The sequence below is a fragment of the Rhinatrema bivittatum genome, chromosome 3, assembly GCF_901001135.1.
Source record: "Rhinatrema bivittatum chromosome 3, aRhiBiv1.1, whole genome shotgun sequence".
Classification (NCBI taxonomy): domain Eukaryota; kingdom Metazoa; phylum Chordata; class Amphibia; order Gymnophiona; family Rhinatrematidae; genus Rhinatrema; species Rhinatrema bivittatum.
In genome coordinates, this window is record NC_042617.1 from 135730252 (window position 1) to 135753130 (window position 22879).

General features: G+C 42.3%; 1 protein-coding gene across 3 annotated transcripts in view; it reads right to left on the reverse strand.

Annotated features, from left to right (window-relative positions):
• The window catches only part of CCDC85A (coiled-coil domain containing 85A), a 69480-nt gene extending 46827 nt beyond the window's left edge, over positions 1–22653 (reverse strand). The window contains exons 1-3 of one of the 3 annotated variants that reach the window (XM_029593738.1): positions 22165–22653; positions 17546–18476; positions 3182–3547 (exon numbers count right to left, since the gene is read on the reverse strand). In XM_029593738.1, coding sequence (XP_029449598.1) covers positions 3429–3547; positions 17546–18476; positions 22165–22371 — 1257 coding nt within the window. In that variant the 5' untranslated portion in view covers positions 22372–22653 and the 3' untranslated portion in view covers positions 3182–3428. Of the gene's footprint in view, positions 1–3181; positions 4216–17545; positions 18477–22164 lie in introns of those variants that run through there. The other 2 variants (XM_029593739.1, XM_029593740.1) reach the window with 2 other exon arrangements.
• Between the last annotated feature and the right edge of the window lie 226 nt (positions 22654–22879).

The following is a 22879-nucleotide window of genomic DNA, read 5'->3' on the forward strand; positions in this document are numbered from 1 at the left end:
CCTAGGATTGGCAGCAGTGTGAGATATGGAATGAGTTAGAAATCAGCATTTGATTCTATTGTAGATTTCAAAACTTTTAATCTTAGATTTTTAAACAATTATGGAATGTGAGAGGCGCTCCAAGGAGTCCTTTCCATAAAAGAAAGCTGTGTTGCGTATGTAGTGCAAAGCTCTAGTAGCTATATCAGTCTGGAGAAAACTGATCATTTGCAGATTATGAAACCTTTTACTGAACCAACCACTAAATTATCCAAAGATGATAAAATGCATAGGCCTTAGAGACCAGATAGGGCATATCTGAGAAAAGGACCTAGTATGGATTCTACAGTCCATGCACAGGATCTTTGGATCATTCTTATATTCATCTAATAAAAGGTATCGTTATCTGCAAAACATCCAGCTGTCTGTGCATGTGAGAAGCTGAAGTTCCTTGGATTCAGCGCTTCTCCTCTGACTAATGTCTGTAGTTCAAGCAAAAAATTAGAAGCTTCACCCTGTTTTTCTTGCGTTATAGGCAACCATTTTTTTTTTGTTTCAAGCCTTTATTCCATAGTTATATAAAAAATGGGGACATCCACGACAGTCTCTCTCTGCCCCCTTTCCAGATGTGTATTACAGAGGTGGGCATACATATATAAAGAATAACAAGGGGACACGTCGGTGATGGTAAAAACGTCCATCAATGACTGAAAGACAGGATGGGGGCCTCCTGCTGCATAGATCCTAGTTAGGAAAAAATGCTAATATCAGAGATGCCCTAGTGGGACCCTTCAGTTTTTTTGTCTTGGGATTTTCTTCTTTACTATGTTTAAAATGTCAAATTCTACATATTATATTTCTCAATTCTACTGTTCCTGCAAAGTTATTCCCAATTGTTTTGATCTGGAAAGAGATACGATGAGTGAGGTGATCAAATTTGCAGATGACACAAAATTATTCAGAATAGTTAAATCACAAGTGGATTGTGATAAATTGCAGGAGGACCTTGTGAGGTTGGAAGGTTGGGCGTCCATATGACAGATTAAATATAATGTGAACAAGTACAAGAGGATGCATATAGGAAAAAAAAAAACCATCTTGTAGCTACATGATGTTAAGTTTCATTTTAGGAGTTACCACCCAGGAAAAAGATCTGGACATTATAGTTGATATTACTTTGAAATCGTCGGCTCAGTATGCTGTGGCGGTCCAAAAGCAAACAGAATGTTAGGAATTATTAGGAAGGGAATGCTGAATAAAACGGAGGTTGTCATAATACCTTTATATTGCTCTATGGTGAGACCACACCTGAATATTGTGTGCAGTTATGGTCACCGCATCTCAAAAAAGATATAGTTGCACTGGAGAAAGTACAGAAAAATGCGACCAAAATGACAAAGGCCGTGGGACAGCTCCCCTATGAGGAAAGGCTAAAGGGGTTAGTACATTTCAGCTTGGAGAAGATACAGCTGAGGGGGGATATGATAAAAGTCTACAATATCATGAAAGGATTTGAATGGGTAAATGTGAAACGGTTATTTCTTTTTCAGATAATACAAGGACTAGGGGGCACTAATGAGGGGCTAGATTTATCAAAATGCAGAGAGAGAGAGAGAGAGAGAGAGAGAGAGAGAGAGAGAGAGACTAGCTATAATGCCTTCTCCCTAGATAGGTATTTGTATCCCTATGGTAGGCCCACCTAGTAACTCGAGGTGAGCGTTAGGTATTAGTGTAGGGGGTTAGGGGCCACTTTGACATTCAAAGTGAGACGTACAAACAGAACAGTGGTCTCTTGTGAAGATTTGATGACCTTCTGAGTGAGGAAACTCACTCCAAGATGAGATTTGGGCAACATTCAGATAATAGAAAGACTAGGGGGCACTCCATGAAGTTAGCATGTGGCACATTTAAAACTAATCGGAGAAAGTTCTTTTTCACTCAACGCACAATTAAACTCTGGAATTTGTTGCCAGAGGATTTGGTTAGTGCAGTTAATATAGCTGTGTTAAAAAAGGATTGGATAAGTTCTTGGACGAGAAGTCCATTACCTGCTATTAAGTTGACTTAGATAATAACCACCGCTATTACTAGCAACGGTAACATGGAATAGACTTAGTTTTTGGGTACTTGCTAGGTTCTTATGGCCTGGATTGGCCACTGTTGGAAACAGGATGCTGGGCTTGATGGACCCTTGGTCTGACACAGTATGGCATGTTCTTATGTTCACCTAGCTTGATGTTACCCAGGTAGAGAGTCCATCAAGCTAGGTTGAGAGAACATTGCCCAAATCTCATCTTGGAGTGAGTTTCCTCACTCCGAAGGTCATCAAATCATCACAAGAGAGCACTGTTCTGTTCGTACATCTCACTTTGAATGTCAAAGTGGCCCCTAACCCCCTACACTAATACCTAACCCTCACCTCGAGTTACTAGGTGGGCCTACCATAGGGATACAAATACCTATCTAGGGACAGGACATTATAGCTAGTCTCTCTCTCTCTCCCCCCTAAAATAGGCCTTCAGGAGACATTACAAAAGGTGATAAAACCTTGGCAGCTGTCACACAGCTTAACACTATTCAAAAAGGTGTAGTTAAGTCTGTGCAATAACTCTTCACCAGCCCAAATTTGCATCGCACCATATGATATGCTGCTATCACATGCATTAACAGGGCTTTTCGCATGCAAAAATGCCTTAGCACATTTTGATAAATGACCCCCGAAGTTAGCAAAGTAGCACATTTAAAACAAATTAGAGAACATTCTTGTACACTCAAGACATAATTAAATTGTGGAATTCGTTGCCAGAGGCTATGGTTAAGGCAGCTAGTGTAGCTGGGTTTAAAAAAGGTTTGGATAAGTTCCTGGACAAGAAGTCCATAAACTGCTATTAATCAATAGGGAATAGCCACTGCTTGTTGGTGGCATTAATAGCATGGGATCTATTTAATATATGGGTACTTGCCAGGGACTTGTGACTTGCATTGGCCACTGTTGGAGACAGGATTCTGGGTTTGATGGACCCTTGGTCTGACCCAGTATGACATATCATATCTTCTTATGTTTTAGTCCTACAGACGTTCCTTTGATCAGAACTTTGGATTTTGTTGTGAATTTGCTGATATGATGCAGGCAGTTACAGTAAAAATTACTAAATGCGAGAGTTGAAATCTTTTTTTTTAATTCAGTACATTCTGGGTTCAATAAAACAGATGCTGATTGGATTTTATCGGCAAATACTAGAAAGAGAATTTGAATACTCATTATGTGCCAAGATAAGCCTAAAGTCCACTGAATCTATATGTATTAAATAGAATTAAATGTATGTGGGTAATATGGGTACACTTACACACAGATATGAACACAAATGCACACAGATATAGAATTTGAAATACAGGCAGGTATATAATCAATAAAAAAAAATGCTTTTTTGTCACTTTGCTTGTAATGCTCATATTCCAGTTGATACAAACATAAAAAGTTGAGATTTACAGTGACACATTTCAGTTTTGCTGGAAGAAGCTAAAACATCAGCCTTCAGTTCCCAAAAGTAATCCTCATTGCAGCAATCTATAGAAACGAAATTGATATCAGTAATGCAGAAGCAGTTTCAACAGTCTCTGGAAAAATGATTTTGCACCAAAAAATAAGGATGTCTTGATAATGAATTCAAGTTTCGGGCTTATTAAATAAGAATGTTCAGAAGTGTTGATCCAACTGTGACCAAGAAGGGAAAATAAAAACAGATTTCCTGAATGACTTTGTAAATGAGCCCACACAGAGTGTGCTAAACTAAGCCATTTTTATGCATTAATTAACATACGCTAATGATCCATATTAATCGCATGCAAATGACTTTTGAGGTGAATAGCACTTTAATTTTGCACAATAACATAAAATGTAGCTAAGTTTCTTACATTTTATCATGTGGTATTTTGCAATGCAAACACAGGTAATGAGCTTATTTACATAATGATGAAGCTCATTACCTAGTTTTGCATCGAAGTTATGGCGATGTTTAGAATAGCCAAATAGGGATAAAATTATAAATAGCACATGAAAAATTTCATAAATGGATGTTAAACATTGCTGCTCCTTAGTACATCAGCCCCTGAGTTTGAAGGATAGCCCATTCATAATGCAAATTCTGAATTTGAACCTGAAGAAGGGACTGCTGAACGAAACAAGATTGCTTGTCAGAGCACTTCATAATCGTTTCATTGAAGTGGAGATTTTCCCTGGAAGTAACAGAGGAGAATAGGCCTTTATAAAAAAAACTGAGGAGGTCATTTTTCAAATTGCAATGGGCCGTTATCACGATGATAACGGCCCATTGCAATTTGATAGAGTAAATGATAGAGTTTGGGCGGGGTTTAGAAAAATGAGGGGCTGGTAGCGCTGTGGGCAATAATGTTTTGCACATTATCGCTGGCAATAGTGCCAGAAATACCTACACCTTTTCTACTGGCGCTACGGGGGTGAAAGTTTTCAGCGCGGCTGCAACCGTGGCATGCAATACCGCACTGCCGCGATGCGGCCAACTGCACACTTTCACTCCCCGCCCCTTTTTTTGGCAGCGAGCGATCCTGCTGCTATAATTATACTGAAATGATAAATCTAGGCCTGAGTCAGCACCACAAGGTGTACCATTTATTTTGAAGAGAAGATAAGTTTCCTGTGATTCCTGCTTTTGTGATTACAATAAATAAATCATAAGGACAGACATCTGATTCAGCTGGACTAATTTTAGAGGAACCAGTGTTTGCACATGGACAGCTGTATGTGCCGCTGACAAGAACAAGAGAGAAGGAAAGCCTGAAAATTTAGGTTGCTTACAAAGAAAACCAAGGAAGATTGTTGCCAAATAGAAAAGAATTTACATGAAAGTTTTGAGGGAGTTGTTTTTGTTATTTTTATCATTACGAGCTAATTATAGATAGATAGAGAGACAGAGATTCACACACACATATACACATATGTATACAGATAGATAAATACATACAGGCCGATACAGTAACCGCGATCTGGACGCGCGTTTTCAACGCGCTAGCTTTACCCCTTATTCAGTAAGGGGTAATAGTGCGTCAAAAACACACGGCCAACCCCCCCGAAACTAATAGCACCCACAACATGCAAATGCATGTTGAGGGCCCTATTAGTCATTCCCGCGTGATACAGTAAGTAAAATGTGCAGCCAAGCCGCACATTTTACTTTAAGAAATTAGCGCCTACCCAAAGGTAGGCGTTAATTTCTGCCAGCGCTGGGGAAGTGCACAGAAAAGCAGTAAAAACTGCTTTTCTGTGCACCCTCCGACTTAATATTATGGCGATATTAAGTCAGAGGCCCCAAAAGTTTAAAAAAGTTAAAAATAAAAAATAAAAAAATTTAAAATGGGCCCACGGCTCGCGGGTTGAAAACCAGATGCTCAATTTTGCCAGCGTCCGATTTCCGAACCCGTGGCTGTCAGCGGGTTTGAGAACAAACGCTGGAAAAATTGAGCGTTGGGTGTCAAACTCACTGACAGCCACCTCTTCCGTCAAAAAAGAGGCGCTAGGGACGCGCTAGTGTCCCTAGCGCCTCTTTTTACCGTGGGCCCTAATTTAAATAAATTAAGTTACTGAATCGCACGCACAGGAGAGTGGCCTGTGCGCGCACCAGGAGAGCGAGCGCTCGCCCGCTCTCCCACGTGGCTTACTGTATCGGCCCAATAGTTAGCTAGCTAGATATATAGGTATACAGAACACAAAAATTCTGATCATTAGCTCACTACAGGTGACCAAAATTTCAAAGTTAGTGGATGCCTGATATCTGGCCAATAGCAGGGCATTTTATTAGGCCTCACCAATTGTGAATTATTTCTTGAATTATTTTTCTCCTATATGTAACCCCTCGCCTCCCCCCTGATGATATCATACACATTTGAAAAAGGGGCAGAGATTCACTGTCGTGGCTGACCCAGTCTCTGATGATACAATGAAATAAAGGTTTAAATTACAAAAACCTCAGCAAACATGCAAGAAACAACACCAGTTCACCTAAACTAAATCGCCAGTGTCAGAGACAGGTTGCTGAGTTCGATGAGCCTTTGGTCTGACCTAGAATGGCAAATCTTAGGTTTTTATGTAGATTGTGGGAACAGGCAGTAACAGCAGCAGCACCTGGGCAAAGCGCTTCCTGCTGTTCATCCCAAAATGTGAATGCGGTACTGCATTGTATCAAGAGAGAAAAGGAGGTAGACAACAAAGAGTTGCGGACAGAGACAGAGAGGTACACAGTAGATAGAGAGCGACACAGAGCATAAAGAGCAGGAAGAGAGACACAGACACCAAAAGGAGGAGGAGTGAAAGAGCAAATGGGGAAGAGAGAGGCAGCAGAAAGCAAAGGAGTGAAGGGTAAGGGGGATAGACAAGGAAGTGGACAGGCAGCGGGAGAATTATCTGGGGTGCTGCACTGCTGCAGGGAGGAAATGCTCAGACTGTGCAGAAGAGATAAGGGAGAGGAAAAAGGAGAAGGGAAGGTGGGATGGTAACGGCTAGGGACTATACACAAAAAATATGCGAGCACATGCATGCATACTAGTATTTCAGTATTTCTCTGACTTTGGATAAAAAGCTAACACTTTTATTTTCAATCCCTAAAAATAAATTACAATATAAATCTGTACTAAATAAAAGTAGTAATGCACAGCCTAAAATCAGTAAAGCACAGGTTCTAAATTTAAGGAGCAGTTTATGAATTCTGAATGTAATACAATCATTATATATATTTAATGATTGTATTTATGTTCTTTTAAACATCGCATTCAGAATTCCTAAACTGCTCCTTATATCTATAAAATGCTCTCTATGTCAAGTTCTGATGCAGTATGACTTTAAACAATATTACAACATGTACACAGTAAAGTGTTTATAGTTTTAAAAAGAATGCGACAAATGTATATGTAAATGCATATAATATAATCTGATGCACAATTTAAATTTGATTTTAAATTAAAACTACTAATGTAGTTAATACCTCTGAATCTTATGGATTATTTATATTCATGCCTAACTTTAGGGTTACTCTGAATATAATAAAGAGTATCCATAGTACCTTGTATTCTACCATTCTAACATGGTAAATGTATAGACATGCAGGATGTGAACTCCAAAAGATGCATGAAACTATCAAATAGCTTTGTGACCATTTAGTTCATTTAAGAGCTAAGAGCAAATTAGAAAGCAAAACCACGCCTCTGGATATCTTAATATAGAGGATGTCGTGAATAAAGTACACAATGAAAAAGGATGATGCTGACCCTGCAAAGTGTAGCATTCCAACCCACGCACCCTAAAACATGAAATTTTTGGGGCTAGACCAGCAGCAGTGCTGCATACTGCCATGTGGAGGACCAGAGTTCCAATCCCACCTTGGGTTTTCCATCCCCTCAGGCTGGCTGAGGCTGTGTTCAGAGCCTCCGCCCAGGAGTGGAGGGAGTCCCAGACATTGCTCAACAGTGGCAGCCGTGAGCCGGACTCAGGATTATACATATTGAATTTTAGAGGGAGCCGTGACCTGTGGCCCCTGGTCAAGGGATGTGACCATAACAAATGGGCTGGGGTGAGGGGGGGGGGGGGGGGTATAAAAATAAAGAGAGCAAAAATCCCATGTAGTTGTGAATGAAGAACAACACCATTGAAGCCTGCTGTGACTTTATCGGAAGGCGAAAGTAGCTGTAGGAAACTGCCAGGCATAATAATAATTAACAACAGAAAATGAAATGTTATGCTTCCCTGGCTGGTTCTACATTTGAGCAACGTTACAACACATCAGTATAGACCTAACAATTATTAGGCCACAAAAGCTGTGCAGGAAAAGTCAGTGACACAATGTTGCATGGTCTTCTGCCTCTCAATCGCAATGTTATTTAGCTTAAAATAAATTTGGTGCACAAAAAAACAACAATACTGCAGGCAATGCAAATCATATTGAAAATTCTGTTGATTAATGTAAGACCTTCTAAGCCTCTACTAATATAGCATCCTTGACATCCAAACACAAAGATAAAATAGCATATTTTTCTTTCTAGGAGGTTTTTTTTTTGGCATTATTTCATTTAATGGCTGCATCCAACTGTTCTTTTCATACCATGATTAAGCCTCCTAAGTTGCGTCAAGATGTAAACTGATATACATTGCACCTAGAAAATTGCAAGCCATCAACAAAAGCAAAAGAGAAAAAGAAACATGCTGGTAGATAAGGGCCACTTGGTCCATTCAGTCTACCCATCCTTCTGCGCTGCCACAACTGACAAGACCACATCCCTCTGGAGTATGAACTATCTACAGCACACCCAAAATGTCAGCAAATGCCATTCTGCTTGTGTTGATTTCGCCATTCTAACACATACAAATCATCTAGTTAAGCCTTTACATTTTTGAGAAGAGACATATGTAATTGCACTTTGCTTTTTTTCTGAAACATGCATAAAATAAACCTGAAGCAAACATTTTTCTTTGGCCGCACCCAATATGGTTTCTATTTTAAAATGTAAATAAACAGCAAGATGCTAATTGTAAGAACTGCCAACACTCTCACCCTGTGAAATACAAAGGATGACTGTCATCTGCCCAAAAGTGTCATCAACAAGTCTGGAGAGAAAATAAAGCTTAAGTGAGGCAGTGGGCTTTACACTACACAGCCAGCAGATCAGGGTTAAGTTCCATGAAAAGTGAATGATGGTCTTGGCCTTTAAAATATCTATCTGGTAAAACAATCATGTTATATATAGGACATCAAGATAATATAAAAAAATATGTTCACTCTGACTTCTACTGTATGTCATCACTGATTGCAGTATCTCTTTATGAATTTCAAGATAGCTAAACAGCCTGCTTGACCAAAGAAACCAGAGCAGTATTTATTTTCCATTTTACACTATCAAATGGAAGAAAACAAGTTTATGATTCAGCAAGTTTGCTTACGGTAAACGGAGTTCTTTGTAGGCATCAGGATGACATTATCTGACAGACCCATCTCTCTAGCACAGTAAAGCTTTACCACTGAGCATGCGCAGAAGTTCCTGCACATGCACTTCCCCATGAGCCCCTCTGTAGAGCTTAATGTTAGCTAGTTGACTCTCCAGAGAGGCAGGCGTGTATTTCATGGCTGACTCATCATTCTGTTTATGAGGAACTCTGCTTACGGTACACACACTTACTTTCTCCACTGACAAGCAGGGCTGAATTAGCTATGAACAGGTGAGTAGAGCCAAGCTGAGGGTTGCTGCCCTATGGAGAGTGGACTACTGCGGGAACAAGGTGCACGGAATTGCTTGCACAAAGCTACTGTCACATCTGGTGAGATAGTCCAGACAGTAATGGGAAGTGAAGTGTGAACTGAAAACCAAGTTGCAGCTTTGCAGATGTTTTCAATGGACATGGCCCTTAGGTTAGCCACTAAGATAGTCTTGGCTCTCACTTGATAAGCCTTGACACAGGTTGGGATCTAGAGGGCAGCCACAGTACAGCAATTTGTGACACGTTCTGCTAGCCACCGGGACAACATATGCTTAGCAACATCTATTCCCAGTCTGTTGGATTGCATGAGACAAAAAGTTGAGAAGCCTAATGGTATAGTTGAGTTCTTTTCAGTTAGACCAAGGCCCTTTTACAGTCCAGTGAATGGAGGGCCTTCTCCCCTTTAGTTGCATGATGTCTTAGACAGAATGTGGGCAAAACAATGTGCCATGGTGTATGAGCCCTTGGACTGTGGCACGGTTGACACAGCCCAGCAGGCGAACCCACTAGGCTCATGCCGACAGCAGGTAGATGCACTCAGGGATGTAGTCTTGGCTTCACCTATATCAACCTCCTTTCCCCACAGGTTGAACCCTTGTTTCTGAAGGCCGGCAGGACCTAGGCAAAGGACTACAGGACAGCAGTCAGACAATGTCAGAAGCAGACCAAGGTCAGGGCAGGTGGCAGCATCGGTGTCCAGGCAGTGGTGGGGCAAGTGGAGATCCAGCAATATCGGTGTCCAGGCTGAGGTCGGGGCAGGGGAAGACCCAGTGAAGTCAGAATAAAAGACCAGGGTCAGAACCAAGAGTCAATTAGATGGAGAGAAAGGTGGGAAGGCTAGGACATGGATAGGCAAGAAACGGACTGGGGCAACAGGCAGGACACAGATGAGACAGGCAAGGAGAAAGGCATGACAGGGCAGTACTAGAGGCAAGGTAGGCATGGCAAGGCAAGGAGCTGGAAAGGAGGCAAGGCGAGGGGCAGGTCTGGAGGGCAGGCACAAAGAGGCAAGGTAAGGAGCAGCAGAGGAAAATAAGAAAACCCAAACTACAGGCAAAAAGTATAGCAGGAGGACCTATTGCGAAGGCACTGGCTGGTAGCGTGGCAGGGATTTAAATAGCCTACCACACTGACATCATCAGTGAGTGCCGTCCCATGTTTCTTGATGTGGAGCCTATTAAACCTGGCATGTAGCAAGCATGTGCGACTAGAGCAATGCTGGAGGGTGTGAGAAGATGGCAACTTCTGGGAGTCAGCGTCCTGGGGTGAGTGCGGCCCGTCATGGAGCCGGCCCACAGCCGTTCCCGGCGTTTTACAATGGCTTGATTCAAATGAAAAGTATAAACTATCTTTGGCAGAAACTTAGGATAAGTGCGTTGCATCACTTTATTGTGGAAAAACTGTAGGTATAGAGACTAATGAACCAAAGCTTGTAGCTCGCTGACTCTTCTAGCCAAAGTAATGGCGACTAGAATCATCACTTTCCAAATAAGAAACTTTAAGGAAGCTGACTCCAAAGGGAGGCTTCACCAGTTGTGCCCACATAACACTGAGATCCTATGGTACCAGTGGCTTAGCAACCAGAGGTCTTCTATGCCACAAAACCTTCATGAACTTCAAAGCCAGAGGATAGACAGAGATCAGCTTTCCATCCACTTGAGTGGTATGCGGCAACAGCACTAAGATGCACTTTGGCGAATATTGTACTGAGGCCTGAAGAGGAGAGGAAGAACAACCATTGAAGTAGATCTTTTGGAGCACAGGTAAATGGGTTCAAGGAGACTGCCTGACACAAAGATAAAATCCACTTTTATTTAAAGCTGTATACTCTTCTGGTAGACAGTTTCCGGTCAAAATCCCAATGTCCTTGACCTCCTTAAATAGTGACAAGGATAAAACTAATGAATGCTCAACCTCCATGCTGATAAGTTGAGGGAGAGTAAGTTCAGATGACACAGACGAACCTCATCTTTAGCAGAGCCGAATCAGGGAATAGGCAGGTGGACTGACAACCTGACAAGGTAAAAGAACCAGACTTGCCTGGGACAAGCTGGAACAGTAAAGATAAGATGCACCCAGTCTGTACTGTCCTCATTACCAACAGAAATGGAGGAAAGGCAAAGGGCTGGATTTTAAAAGCCTTACGCACGTAGGGAGGGTTATGCGACCGGGTGTATTTTAAAAAGGCCCGGCGACGAGCGTAAAGCCCCGGGACGCGTGTAAGTCCCGGGGCTTTACTAAAGGGGTAGGGCGGGGCGGGACCAGAGGCCTCCTATAGAGCGGTCATTTGTTGCTGTGTCGAAAGATCGCGTGCCGACAGGCTGCTGGCGCGCGCAACTTGCGCCTGCCCAGAGGCAGGCATAAAAGGTTAGGGGAAGGGGTGGGAAGGTTAGGCTAGGGGGAAGGGAAGTTCCCTCACAGGCCACTTCAATTTCAGAGCAGCCTGGGAGGGAACAGGGGAAGGCAGTGTGGCTTGGCGTGCGCAAGATGCACAATTGTGCACGCGCCGACCCCCCAATTTTATAACATGCACGCCGGGTAGCGCGCGCACCTTTTAAAATCTACCCCAAACAGCAGATCTGCATCCCACTGGAGTAGAAAAATGTCCGGAGCAGATATTTGAAGAATGAAGCACAATTTTTCAAGTTTCCTGTTGTCCTCTGATGTGAACAAGTCAATTGAGAGGCAATCCCAGAGGTCGAATTGCCTGTCTGCATCACTTTGATCCAGGGACCACTCACAGGGGCAAAAAAACCCTGCTGAGATAATATGCCAGCATGTTGGAGATCCCGAGAAGGTAAGCTGTTTGGAGAAAAGTTCTTTGACTGTGAGCTCACTCCCAAATTCTCAGATATTTCTGACAGAGGGTCCAGAACTCTGTGCCTCCTTGTTAGTTCACATAGAACACTGCAACTTAACTGTCGGGTCAGAATTCTCTTTCCCTGAAGGAAATGCAAGAATACTGTCAACATGTCAGATGGCTTGAAGCTCCAAAAGGTTGATCTGAAACAAATATTCTGTTGCCAGCCCTTACATCCTGAGTTCTGAAGAAGATCATGTGTGCACCCCATCCCCTGGTGGACACAAGCATTGCTAGTGTTAACTGATGAGGCAGAATTTGAAGAGAAGCTCTTTTTTCCAGGACCTTTGGATCTAGTCACCAAAGGAGAGATGTTTTCATCTCCAAGGTCTCCTTCACAGGGTGCAACAAAGGCTGAAGCAGTTGATCCCACTGTGCATGGAGGCCCCACTAAAGAATTCTCATGTTGAGATAGGTTATGGGAACTACATGTAGTACTGCCACCATATGCCTGAGGACAACCAGGATTGCTCAGGCCTGGACTTGATCCTGTTATAGCAAATTGTGAAATAACATTGCTCTCTGCTTCAATGGCAAGAGGTAACAGGGAACTGGATTCAAACAGCAACTGAGAACCCTGATGTTTATGGTCTGGGAAACTGATAAGCATGGGGGTAACCTGCACGACACAGACTGGATGGTCCATCTGGTCCTTTTCTGCCATCATTTATAGTTTCTATATTTCTATGCAAACAAAATACCCAATATGATCAGAAGAATGCTTTCTCCTCCAGTGAGTTTATCCATGCCCCAATGAACTTGTTTCTCTGAGTAGGAACGAAGTTTGATTTGGCAAGATTGATCAGGAACCCTAGCAACTGAAGGAGCTAGTCCAACACTTCTGCTAAGGAAGGTCCAATCATCAATCATCCAAGTAAAGAAAGACACAAATCCCCTGGCAATGAAGTTATGCCACCAGTACTGCTAGACATTTTATGAAAACCCTTGGGGCCGCCAACAGCCTAAAGAAAAGAACCTTGTATTGGTAGTGAGAAGAATCCACCATGAACCCAAGGTATTTCCAGTGAGACTGATGGATGGGTATGTCAGTATATTACTCTTTCATGTTCAGGGCACACATCCAGTCTCCCGCTTGAATGAAGGGCAGGATAGTATGGAGGTTGTTCATTTTGAACGTCTTCCGTAACAGGCTCTTACTCAGTCTTTGCAAATCCAGGATGGGTATCAACCTAACTGTCTTCTTGGGGATAGGGAAAGCAAAAGTAGACTCCCTTGCCTTGGTATTTGGGAGGGACTGATAAAAGACTCTACCTTGAGATGGAGCTAAATTAAGTGAGACAGATGCGGATTGAAGGCTAAACACTGGTGTGACACTGGAGGATGGCAGAAATGTAAACAGTAACCAGACTAAGATTTTGAGGACCCAATGCTCCTTGGTGATCTTCCACCATGCTTCATGGAACTGGTGAATCCTCCCCACTACCAAAGGGGTAGCAGCCTGAGGGTCAAATCTTGTCAAAAACTAGGTTCAGCCTTAGGCTGAGCCTGTCACAGTGTGTGAAGGTGAATATCTAGATACACCTGGAGAGCCTGAACCTTGGAAAGTGTTAACTTTTTACCCTTGCTAACTATTTACCTTTGCCCTGCTCTCACCCTGATGCCTGTTTCTTCAGACACTATTTTGAGCTGTAAGAGCAAAAGAAACATGGGTAGCAAGGAAAACAGAAGTGATAAGCAATACTCATTGTTTCCTTTGGGTGGCACTGCAAAAGGCAGGAACTTAGCTATGTGAAGGACCTTAGTGCAGACCCCAACAGATGATTTATTTTTTACAAGACCGAAGAGAGAATACCAAAGGGGGAAGCAGATGCTGACGTAGTTGATGTAAGGGATTGGGGAAATAAAATATATGCACGCCAATACATGATGGCATTTATAGTTCACTGTGAACTTTTGTATCCCTGCACAAGGGGAAATTGGAAAATATATGATAAAAATATAATCAAGAGGGATGTAAGGGTGGGAGTAAATGAGAAATGAGACATAGGATAAATATGTGTCCTGGTGTCATGGAGCAAGGATTTATTACACACAAGATATTGTAAAATTCAGATATATAAGGAGGTACAGAAAGCCTGAGAGGTTTGGAGAAGGCTAGCCTATTTGCTGAGGCATGTGACTACGTTATTACGTGACACTCCTTACCTTCTCCCCAGGCTAAACGAATAAGAGAACCGATTTTGGGATATTGCTTTTGTGCTTTTTAATAATACTTATAGCTGAGCATAATATTATGATTATTATAAAAATTATACTTACAAAATAAATGATTATAACTAACTTGTAATCATTTTCATATTGTTACTAATAAAAGAATTATAATAACTAATTCTGAATACAAGTCTTTCTCTTCCTAAAAATATATATAAAGGTAAGAGAGAAAGGGAGACATTTGGGGGGAGGAAGGTTTAGCCTGACTCTAAATTGGCACTTAGTCTCCTATAGGACAAATAAAACATGTTTATTTGGGCAGAAATTATAAATAATAAAAGTAGGGTAAAGTTAATTCGGGCTAAACAAGTGTCATAGGTTGATGCCTTTCACATGGATATCCACATGCCAGCAGCTGCTGTTATGGGGTGTGATACCCTTAAAATTGGCAAAAGGGGAATCTCTGGAAGAAGAACCCTGCATTTAAGGTGCGGTTTCCTGGTTACCGGCGGGGGGGGGGGGGGGGGGGGGGGGGGGGGGCAGGAAGCCAGACTATCCCACATTCTCATTTGTAAATCCTGAAGGATTGAATGAATCAGGATCACAGCAGATTTAGAAAGTGTTTCCAGAATCCAAAGACCTCAGTACGGGAATATTGGTCCCTAAAAACGTTCAAACGTTCACCCCAATCACCTTATCCAGCTAGTCCCAGAATTTAAAGTATGAGAGAGGTCTTCTGGTGGAGATAAATGCTGCGGCAGGTTCGGTAGGGTTCTGAGGGAATCCCTATAGACCCTTCCTCAGAAACAACAGGTGGAGGGAATCTAACCCATGATCCCAGTGAATTCGATGGTGACTGAGGCGAAGTCCTCATCATCTTGGAGGGAAATACTCCCTGGACATATTCCCAATGGTAGTGTCATGTGTTCCGTCCTTGGATTGGCTAGATTTCTCCAAAGAGAAATATGATACACCCAACTGACAATGGCTAGATCTCACCACTGGGACCTCTGATGGAAGCTTTAGGTATGGAAGTGAGAAGAAATACTTCCTGAGGGAACAAATCTGACATTCTGGATAGGAGGGGTTGAAGGGTGCCCTCCTTGTCATTGGCTGCTAATAAGATAAAAAACATCCATTCAACTATCTGATCTATGGAATGTTGTGTCCTTTGACCCAGAGCTGGAGAAGAGACATTCTCTTCTGAAACCAGTATAGGGTCATCCTCTTGTGAAACTCCTTACTGAGCTCCAGGATTGGACCCCCTCCTGTGTTAATTGTGGTAGTGGCTGCACAGATACCAGAGGCACAATGGAGCATATCAGATCCGAAGTCTCCAAATGAAACCCATGTTCGAGGAAGTGGGACGCAGATAAGAACACAAACATGAAGGGAAGTAAGGAATCTCCTCCAAAACCCACCAAGGCTTGTTCCTGCATAGAGTGCAGTGAGAGTATCAATGACTCTGGGGGTCGATACTTTGACAGCGCCAAGGCTTATTTATTTATCTATTTATTTATTTATTGGCATCTTTTAATTGCTTTACAGATTAAGGTTCAGAGTGTCAATAATACACACAATTCAGTTTTGGCAGTGCTCAATGCACCGCTGGCTCCAACAAATGGCAGTTCTTCTTCTTCCTTTGTTCCAACGAACCCTGGATGGAGGTAGAAGATGCCCATGGGTGCACTGAAGAGTTCGCTGGCTCATGCTCTCAACACATCCACAATTTACTTGATGCCTGAACTATAGTGGATCCAGAACCCGGCACCACAGTCAGGGAGAGCTTTGCTCGAGGAGCTTCTGCTCAACTTGGCACAGAGGGAACCCAAAGAGACTCTGCACTGAGAGGAGGAATGACGATGCCAGCTTTTCACCAATCTACAAAGTTCTTCCACCTTCCAGGCCCTGTCCTCTGGGACCATGACAATATCCAACCACAGTTATAGCAGTTAGCTGAATCATGATCAGGTTCCAGGCATCCGTAACAGATGCTGTGGTCATCAGTGATGGGTATCTTGTGGCCACACACACAGTCCTTGAAACCACTAAAGGTGGCTTTCTTGGAGCTGGACATTTTTTTTAATATATCTATATTTTTTTGTATATAGTACTCAGAAGTTGTGCTGAGGGGCTGCTGAAGCAGCTCAAAAATGAGTTAGATGAAGCAAACTTTAGAAAATAGTAAAAAGACAAATTAAGCAGAGAAGGAGGGTACATGCCCATGCAGAAGCTCAGACAATAAAAGACTGAAGGGCTCATAAGACAACGCATATGCCGGAAATCTCACACATACTCAGGGGTAAAACTTTACTGAGCTAGAGAGATGGGTCCATTTAGCACTGTCGGCTGATATCACCTACATGTCACAGCTAATTCAGCCCTGCTTATCAACGGAGAACAGAACATTTTTTCACCAGTAATGATTGAAAAAAAAAAGAGAGTAGTTTGATTTTTCCAAGCTAGAAATACTTAACGTTGTGTATTACACTGAGCAGGCACAGCACATCAGATTCAGAGGGAACATATTTAGGTAAGAGTCGCAATTTTATACAATGCTATACCTAAGCGGATGAATTCCTTAAGCAATATTGCCCCATGTGACAGATTTAATGAATAATGCAAAAAACAATGTCAGTCTTTGCTCAGAATTATGAAAATGTCTTCCTCTCAAAATGGCTCAATGGACACAAAGACCAAGGAGAAGAATGAAAACTGAGTATGGTTAGACACCTCACAATCACCTCTGCAACCTGCAACTCAACAAACATTAAAAAACCAATTTAACACTGTGTGATGGAGCATCTTTAAATTACTAATCTGTTTTCACTCAGTTCATTTTAAAGGGGGAAACACAAATCAACTTCTAACCTACTTTACATCTAATCAGAAAAGTAATATAAAAGATTTGTCTCTTGCAAATTAAAAAGAATCTAGTTTGATCACAAAAGAAACACAACTAATGACTTTTAACCTTTCCATCAAAAAATAGCTCTCAACGTGCACCATAAGGTATGTCAGAACAAAGAGACAAGTACCAACAGCTGCCATAGCAAACAAAATTAAAATGGTGCTAATTATGGACCGATATCTAAACACACAAACGAGCAATGAGAATGATGTTCTGCTATTTATGGCAAAATAGTTATATCATGTAAAGGTAGCAACAAAACTCTCCTCAAAAGTGATTGCTATGTAATAATACTTTTACTTCAGCTGTCTTTGAAAATGTGGTTTCTGAAGATTTGTTGACCCACCATTCATTCCATTGTATACATTCCTGTGATGAGGTGACATGTCTTCTGCTACTTGTCTCCTTAAAGTGCCTTCCCTGCTGCTTCCACCCAAATGTTTGAGATGCTCTGGACTACCTCCATAATGTTGTTTGAGATGCTCAGGGCTTGTGCCCCTTGCTTTCTGGAGATGTTCGGAGCTTCCACTCAGTGTGTGTTTTTGAAGATGCTCTGGGCTGCCACTGTTGTGCTTTTGATGTTCCGGACTACCACCAGGTCTATGCTTTGGAAAATGTTCAGGACTACTACTTAAAATGTGCTTTTGGAGATTATCTGGGCTAATACTAGTGTGCTTTTGTGGCTCAGGACTACCTTTTCCCATGGTCTTGTGATGTTCTGGACTTGCTCCCTTTAGATGTTTCTGGTGGTCAGGGCTTGCAGAACCCCTAGGTTTTGAGAGATGTTCCGGACTGCCACTCCTGGGTTTCTGATGATGTTCAGGACTTCCGTCACTCCTGGGTTTCTGAAGATGTTCAGGACTGCTGTTTGGATGGTGCTTGTGATGATCCGGACTGTCTGTACTTCCCGCGCTAGACGTACTGCTCCCATCGCCCACGTCCCGTATGAAAGTACTCGTTGTGGTATTTAATTGGCACAGGCTGTTTTGGCTGTCTATGGAGCTCCTGCTGCCTGCGCCACCGCTCTTCTCATCATCTAACATAAGACAAAGTTCCTTCAGTTCTATGTTCTCTTTTATCATTTCTTCCTGTTTAAGTTCCAGATCTTTCAATTTTTGTAAGTATAAGGCAACCTCTTTGTGCATCACTCCAGACGTGAACCTGCCAAGTCGCTGCCATTCCCGGGACACCTTCTTTCCTTTCTGACGGTCATCGTCCAGAAAACAGCAAAGGTCTCTCAGTTCTTGGTTATCTTCCTGCAACTTCTGATTGACATCCTTTAAAAGAGAGTGACTTAGTAAATAAACATAGAAATATATAAATACTGAATTGTATTAATTACAATTAGACATCCCAATCAGTTTACAGTGACTGAAACTTGTCATCTTACTTAAATCAGTAGGGAGGGAATTTTTTTTTAGACAGCCTGCTTTTAACCTGAACTTCCAAAGCAGACTTGGGAGCGCAAGTCAACTCTGAAAACCTGCAGCTTGTCCCGGATATCACACAGATGGACATGCAGAAAATGACACCCTGCTCAGAGCATGGGTAACTTCCTGCATGCGCATTTACATGCGTGCTTTCCAAAACTGAACGTATGTGTATGTGCATCCTTTCCCTGCCCTGACTCCAAAACAGTCTCTTTTGAGTGGGGGTAAAAGTACACCCAAAATTGGGTTTCACGCATACTTTTTACACGCACAATGCCCTTTTAAATAGCATCCCATGCATGCAGAAAACAGCAATTTCTGCCCCTAAGTCCTTTTCAAAATCAACCTCTAAATGAGGCATGTGTAATTCTATATAAGCCAGTCACAATGACCGCTACTCATTCAAAAATATATTTAAGCAATTAATAACACTATGCTTTATGCAGTATTTGTCCCATATATTTAAAGCAGGAATATGCCCTTTATAAATTGAGATCCAGGAGTCAAAAAATGTAGTGCAAATGCCATTCCTAGTTTTCAATTAGCCCATGATCTGCTTTGCTCAGTGCTATTCTTTCAATTTGAACTAACTTATGATGATTAAGAAGGAAAAAAAACTCTTACCTAAAACAAAATGTGATGTAATGGGAGCGGGAAAGAAGGGAATGAGATTTTGCTTTTGTTATAACTGCATTTGCAATGTTCTTCTATTTTGTTTTAGTTACCCTGCCTGTAATATACTCAAGGGAGAAAAAGAGAAGAATTAAAGTATTCATATTTAGTATTCTTTCCCACTACTTATTACTTAGGCTTCATTTAATATTTGACGTTTGTAAGTGAAGTATACAGGGCTACCTGTAATATTTTACACACTTTACTCAATAAATACTGTTCACACATCTGGCCTGGGGCACAAGATGCTTTGAAACCTATCAACAATTTATAAACAATATTATGCTTGAGCTGCAGAACAGAGATGGCAGCGTTATTAAGAAACAAATCTAAATCCAAATCAGCGTGCCGCCCACCTCCCAAAAAATAAATAAGGGCTATAAAACCATAAGGATGGTTTTCATACCACATAAAATCTTGAAAAAATAATTTTGTACTGCTGCATGTTCAAAACTAATCTTTAAAAAAAAAAGCCAGGTGATAAAATAAATGTCAGCCTCTAATCATAAGGCTGCCTTTAGCCTGAAACAATAATGCTGTCCCTTTGAAATCACTGGTAGTTGTGGGGAGGGATTGGGTGTCAGTTTAATAAAACAATGTCCCTATAGGGCAGAGACAATTGGGGGTAAAAATTGGAAGCCAAAGACATTTTTCTACAATGCCCAAATTTTGCTCATACTACAAAAAAAGGGGGGAGCCTCCATGTGTATCACATGGCACTATTCAGATAACCTGTGCACCAGTTACAAAAGTTTAAATCGATTTTTCTGTATGTTTCAGTTCTTTCAGCTGCTCTCTCTCTTCAATGCCCCTGAATTTCTGGGAGCAGTCATGTTCAGTTAAGTGGAAAAATGACTTCAAGCAATAATTGATCAACACCAGCTGAACCAAAAAATGGCAACACATGCAGCACTAGGGATACTGTATTTGGGATTGATTTAGAAAGGGGAAGGAAGGCATATTTCACATAGGCACAAAACAGTAGAATCCCTTTTATAATTCAGGTCCTTGTCTTGTCATGATTGGTTTGATGTGCCCATTGTGATGGCAAGAGAGAAGCTCAAAAACTACAGTAGCATTTTTAATGCATACAGGCTATCACTATTTACAATATAAAAATCTGAAAGAGTAGATATCATTTCTCTACTCTTTTTTTGCTGTTACAGTTGAGGAAAAAAAAATATAAGTGAAAGAAAGTTTAACACCCAGCACATTTTCCAAACAATTCCTCAGTAAAGGGAGAGCAAGTACTGCTGCATCTCAGTAAATTGCCCTGCTCTCCTTTTAACTTATGCAAATCTTGTTTTCCAGATCTTGGCAAAATGTCCTTCTTTAGGCTTTGTAAGTAGGAAACCTTTACATAAACAAAGATTTTTACTTTGATACCAGATAAAATCTTCAACATAAAGGACAGGCTTTCACAGTTCAGCATTAAGGCAGGATGCTGGGCAGTGTGACATGATGCCTTGCACCGGCCTCTCTCCCTTCCTTCTATCTCTCTCTCAAATGTCTCTCCCTTCTTCTTCCCCAGATCCCCTACCTGCCTCTTTCTGTTCCCCAAGGCTCTTTCCCTTCCCCCCTCCCCATCACCTCTTCCTCCCTCCCTCGCTTGCCATCACCACTGTTGCCTCCAGGCTGGCCCCTGTAGCAAGATCATCCTGCTGCCGCCACCACTATGCTAATCCATGCGGGCCGGTCTTCTTGTTGTAGTTGTACCCAGGCTGCCCCAGCCCATCAGCAACTCAAGCAGCGGGGAGCCAGGTTCCTTTATAGGATTATGGCAATCACTGGATTTTATTATACAGAATAGCAAAATATTACAAATTTGGAGAATGGGACTCCAAGAAATCATATTCAAGTAGGAGGCATGCTCTTATTTTCCTTTTGCTCCATGACAGTTTTTCTTTTCTCTCTCTCTCTCTTTTTTTTTTTAATAGGAGGCTTAATCCTCTCAGTTTGGACAGAGTTCAAACTGTTTTGTGTCTACATTTTGGGATCTGCCAGGTACTTGTGACCTAGACTTGCAGGATGCTGGGCTTGATGGACCTTAGTTTTACTTAGCATGGCATGTCCTTAGGGTGGGTGACAGGGAACTACCCCCTCCCTCTCCCCCCCCCCTCCAATACTGCACAGTTAAAAGACCAAGCATGGACCATTCTCAGCTCATGTCTCTGATCATAACCAAAAAAATGCCCAGAAACAAAGTGTTTATAAAATTAAATGTTACTCTGTTTTGCTTTCGAGATTTTACAGCAAATTTCAATACCACCCGCTCTCTACTTCAGCATATGTATGTGTTAGTGGGGGATGGGGGGCAGGGGGGGGATGGGGCTATAGGGGTTGATTTTAAAGTAAATATAAACTGCTTATTTGTGAAACTATGGGACAGAAATCATTTATGTGCATAACCCTTTTAGTCTAACATCACATAAAAAACAGGCTCATTACCAAATCCTAGCCAATATATTTTATTTTATTTATTTATTTGAGTTTTTTCTATACCGGCATTCACGGAGTTCGTATCATGTCGGTTTACATAAAACAAGGGGTGATCAAAAATATATGAAGCTGAAGGCACACTACAGCAGCAATCTGAAATCTCACGGCTTGTCTATGGAAACTACTCAACTGGCCCTTTCCTGGGTTTTTTGTTTTGTTTTTTGACCGGTTGAAACACAACACGGCATATTTCCAATAATGATTCGATCAGGAGAAGCCCAGCACAGTTGATCGGCGGGATGGGAAATGGAAAGAGAAGGGGGGGGGGGGAGGCGCGAGCGCTCCCAGCTGATCGCCGCATGCCTGCTCCACAACTTTGCCCAGGCAGCGGTGGGTTTTTTTGGGGTTGTTTGTTTTTTTTTACCTTGAGCCCCCGGATCTCGCTCAGATGGAGCTGCAGCCGGCGGTTCACCTCCCGGATGAGGTTGCTGTGGTCCAGCATGACGCTCATCTTGTCCGCCTCTGCCCTGCGCAGGCGGCGGATCAGCTCCTCCTTGCTCCACTTCAGCAGCTCCTCATCGGAGACCTTGGCCAGGTCGTCCGCGCAACTTTCCGCCGCAGCCCTCGACATTTCACTTTTATTGTCTTTTTTTTTTTTTTTGGGAGGGTGAGGGGTGCGAATCAACCTAGTCTAAAACTGCATTCAATCGGCGGGAGCCTCGGAATGACAAGGACAGAAAGCAAACCCAAGGGTTTTTCCTTTTTTTTTTTTTATAAGGCGCTTCTCAACAAGTAAACTGTGCAAAATGTGCCTCTCCCGGGGCGGCGACGCTCACTCCGTGCCATCCTCGATTGGGGTTTTCGGAGCATCAGATCCTCTTCTGACGAAAGGAAAAGCCACGCGGAACGATCAGAAAAAAGTCCCGAGCCCAAACAGCATGCTGAAGAGACACCGTTCTGCCAGGGGCTTAATTGCTCCCCAGAAGGGCAGCGGCCGCCTCTCGCTCGGATCTCTTACCACCTCTGTTGGTGGTGCAGTAGGAATAAGGAGGGCGTGCGGCGGCTCCCCTCAGCATGCCTGCTCGGAGCTTCCCAGCTGGGTTGCAATAAGGATGCATTGGACTTGCAAGGGAGTCGGG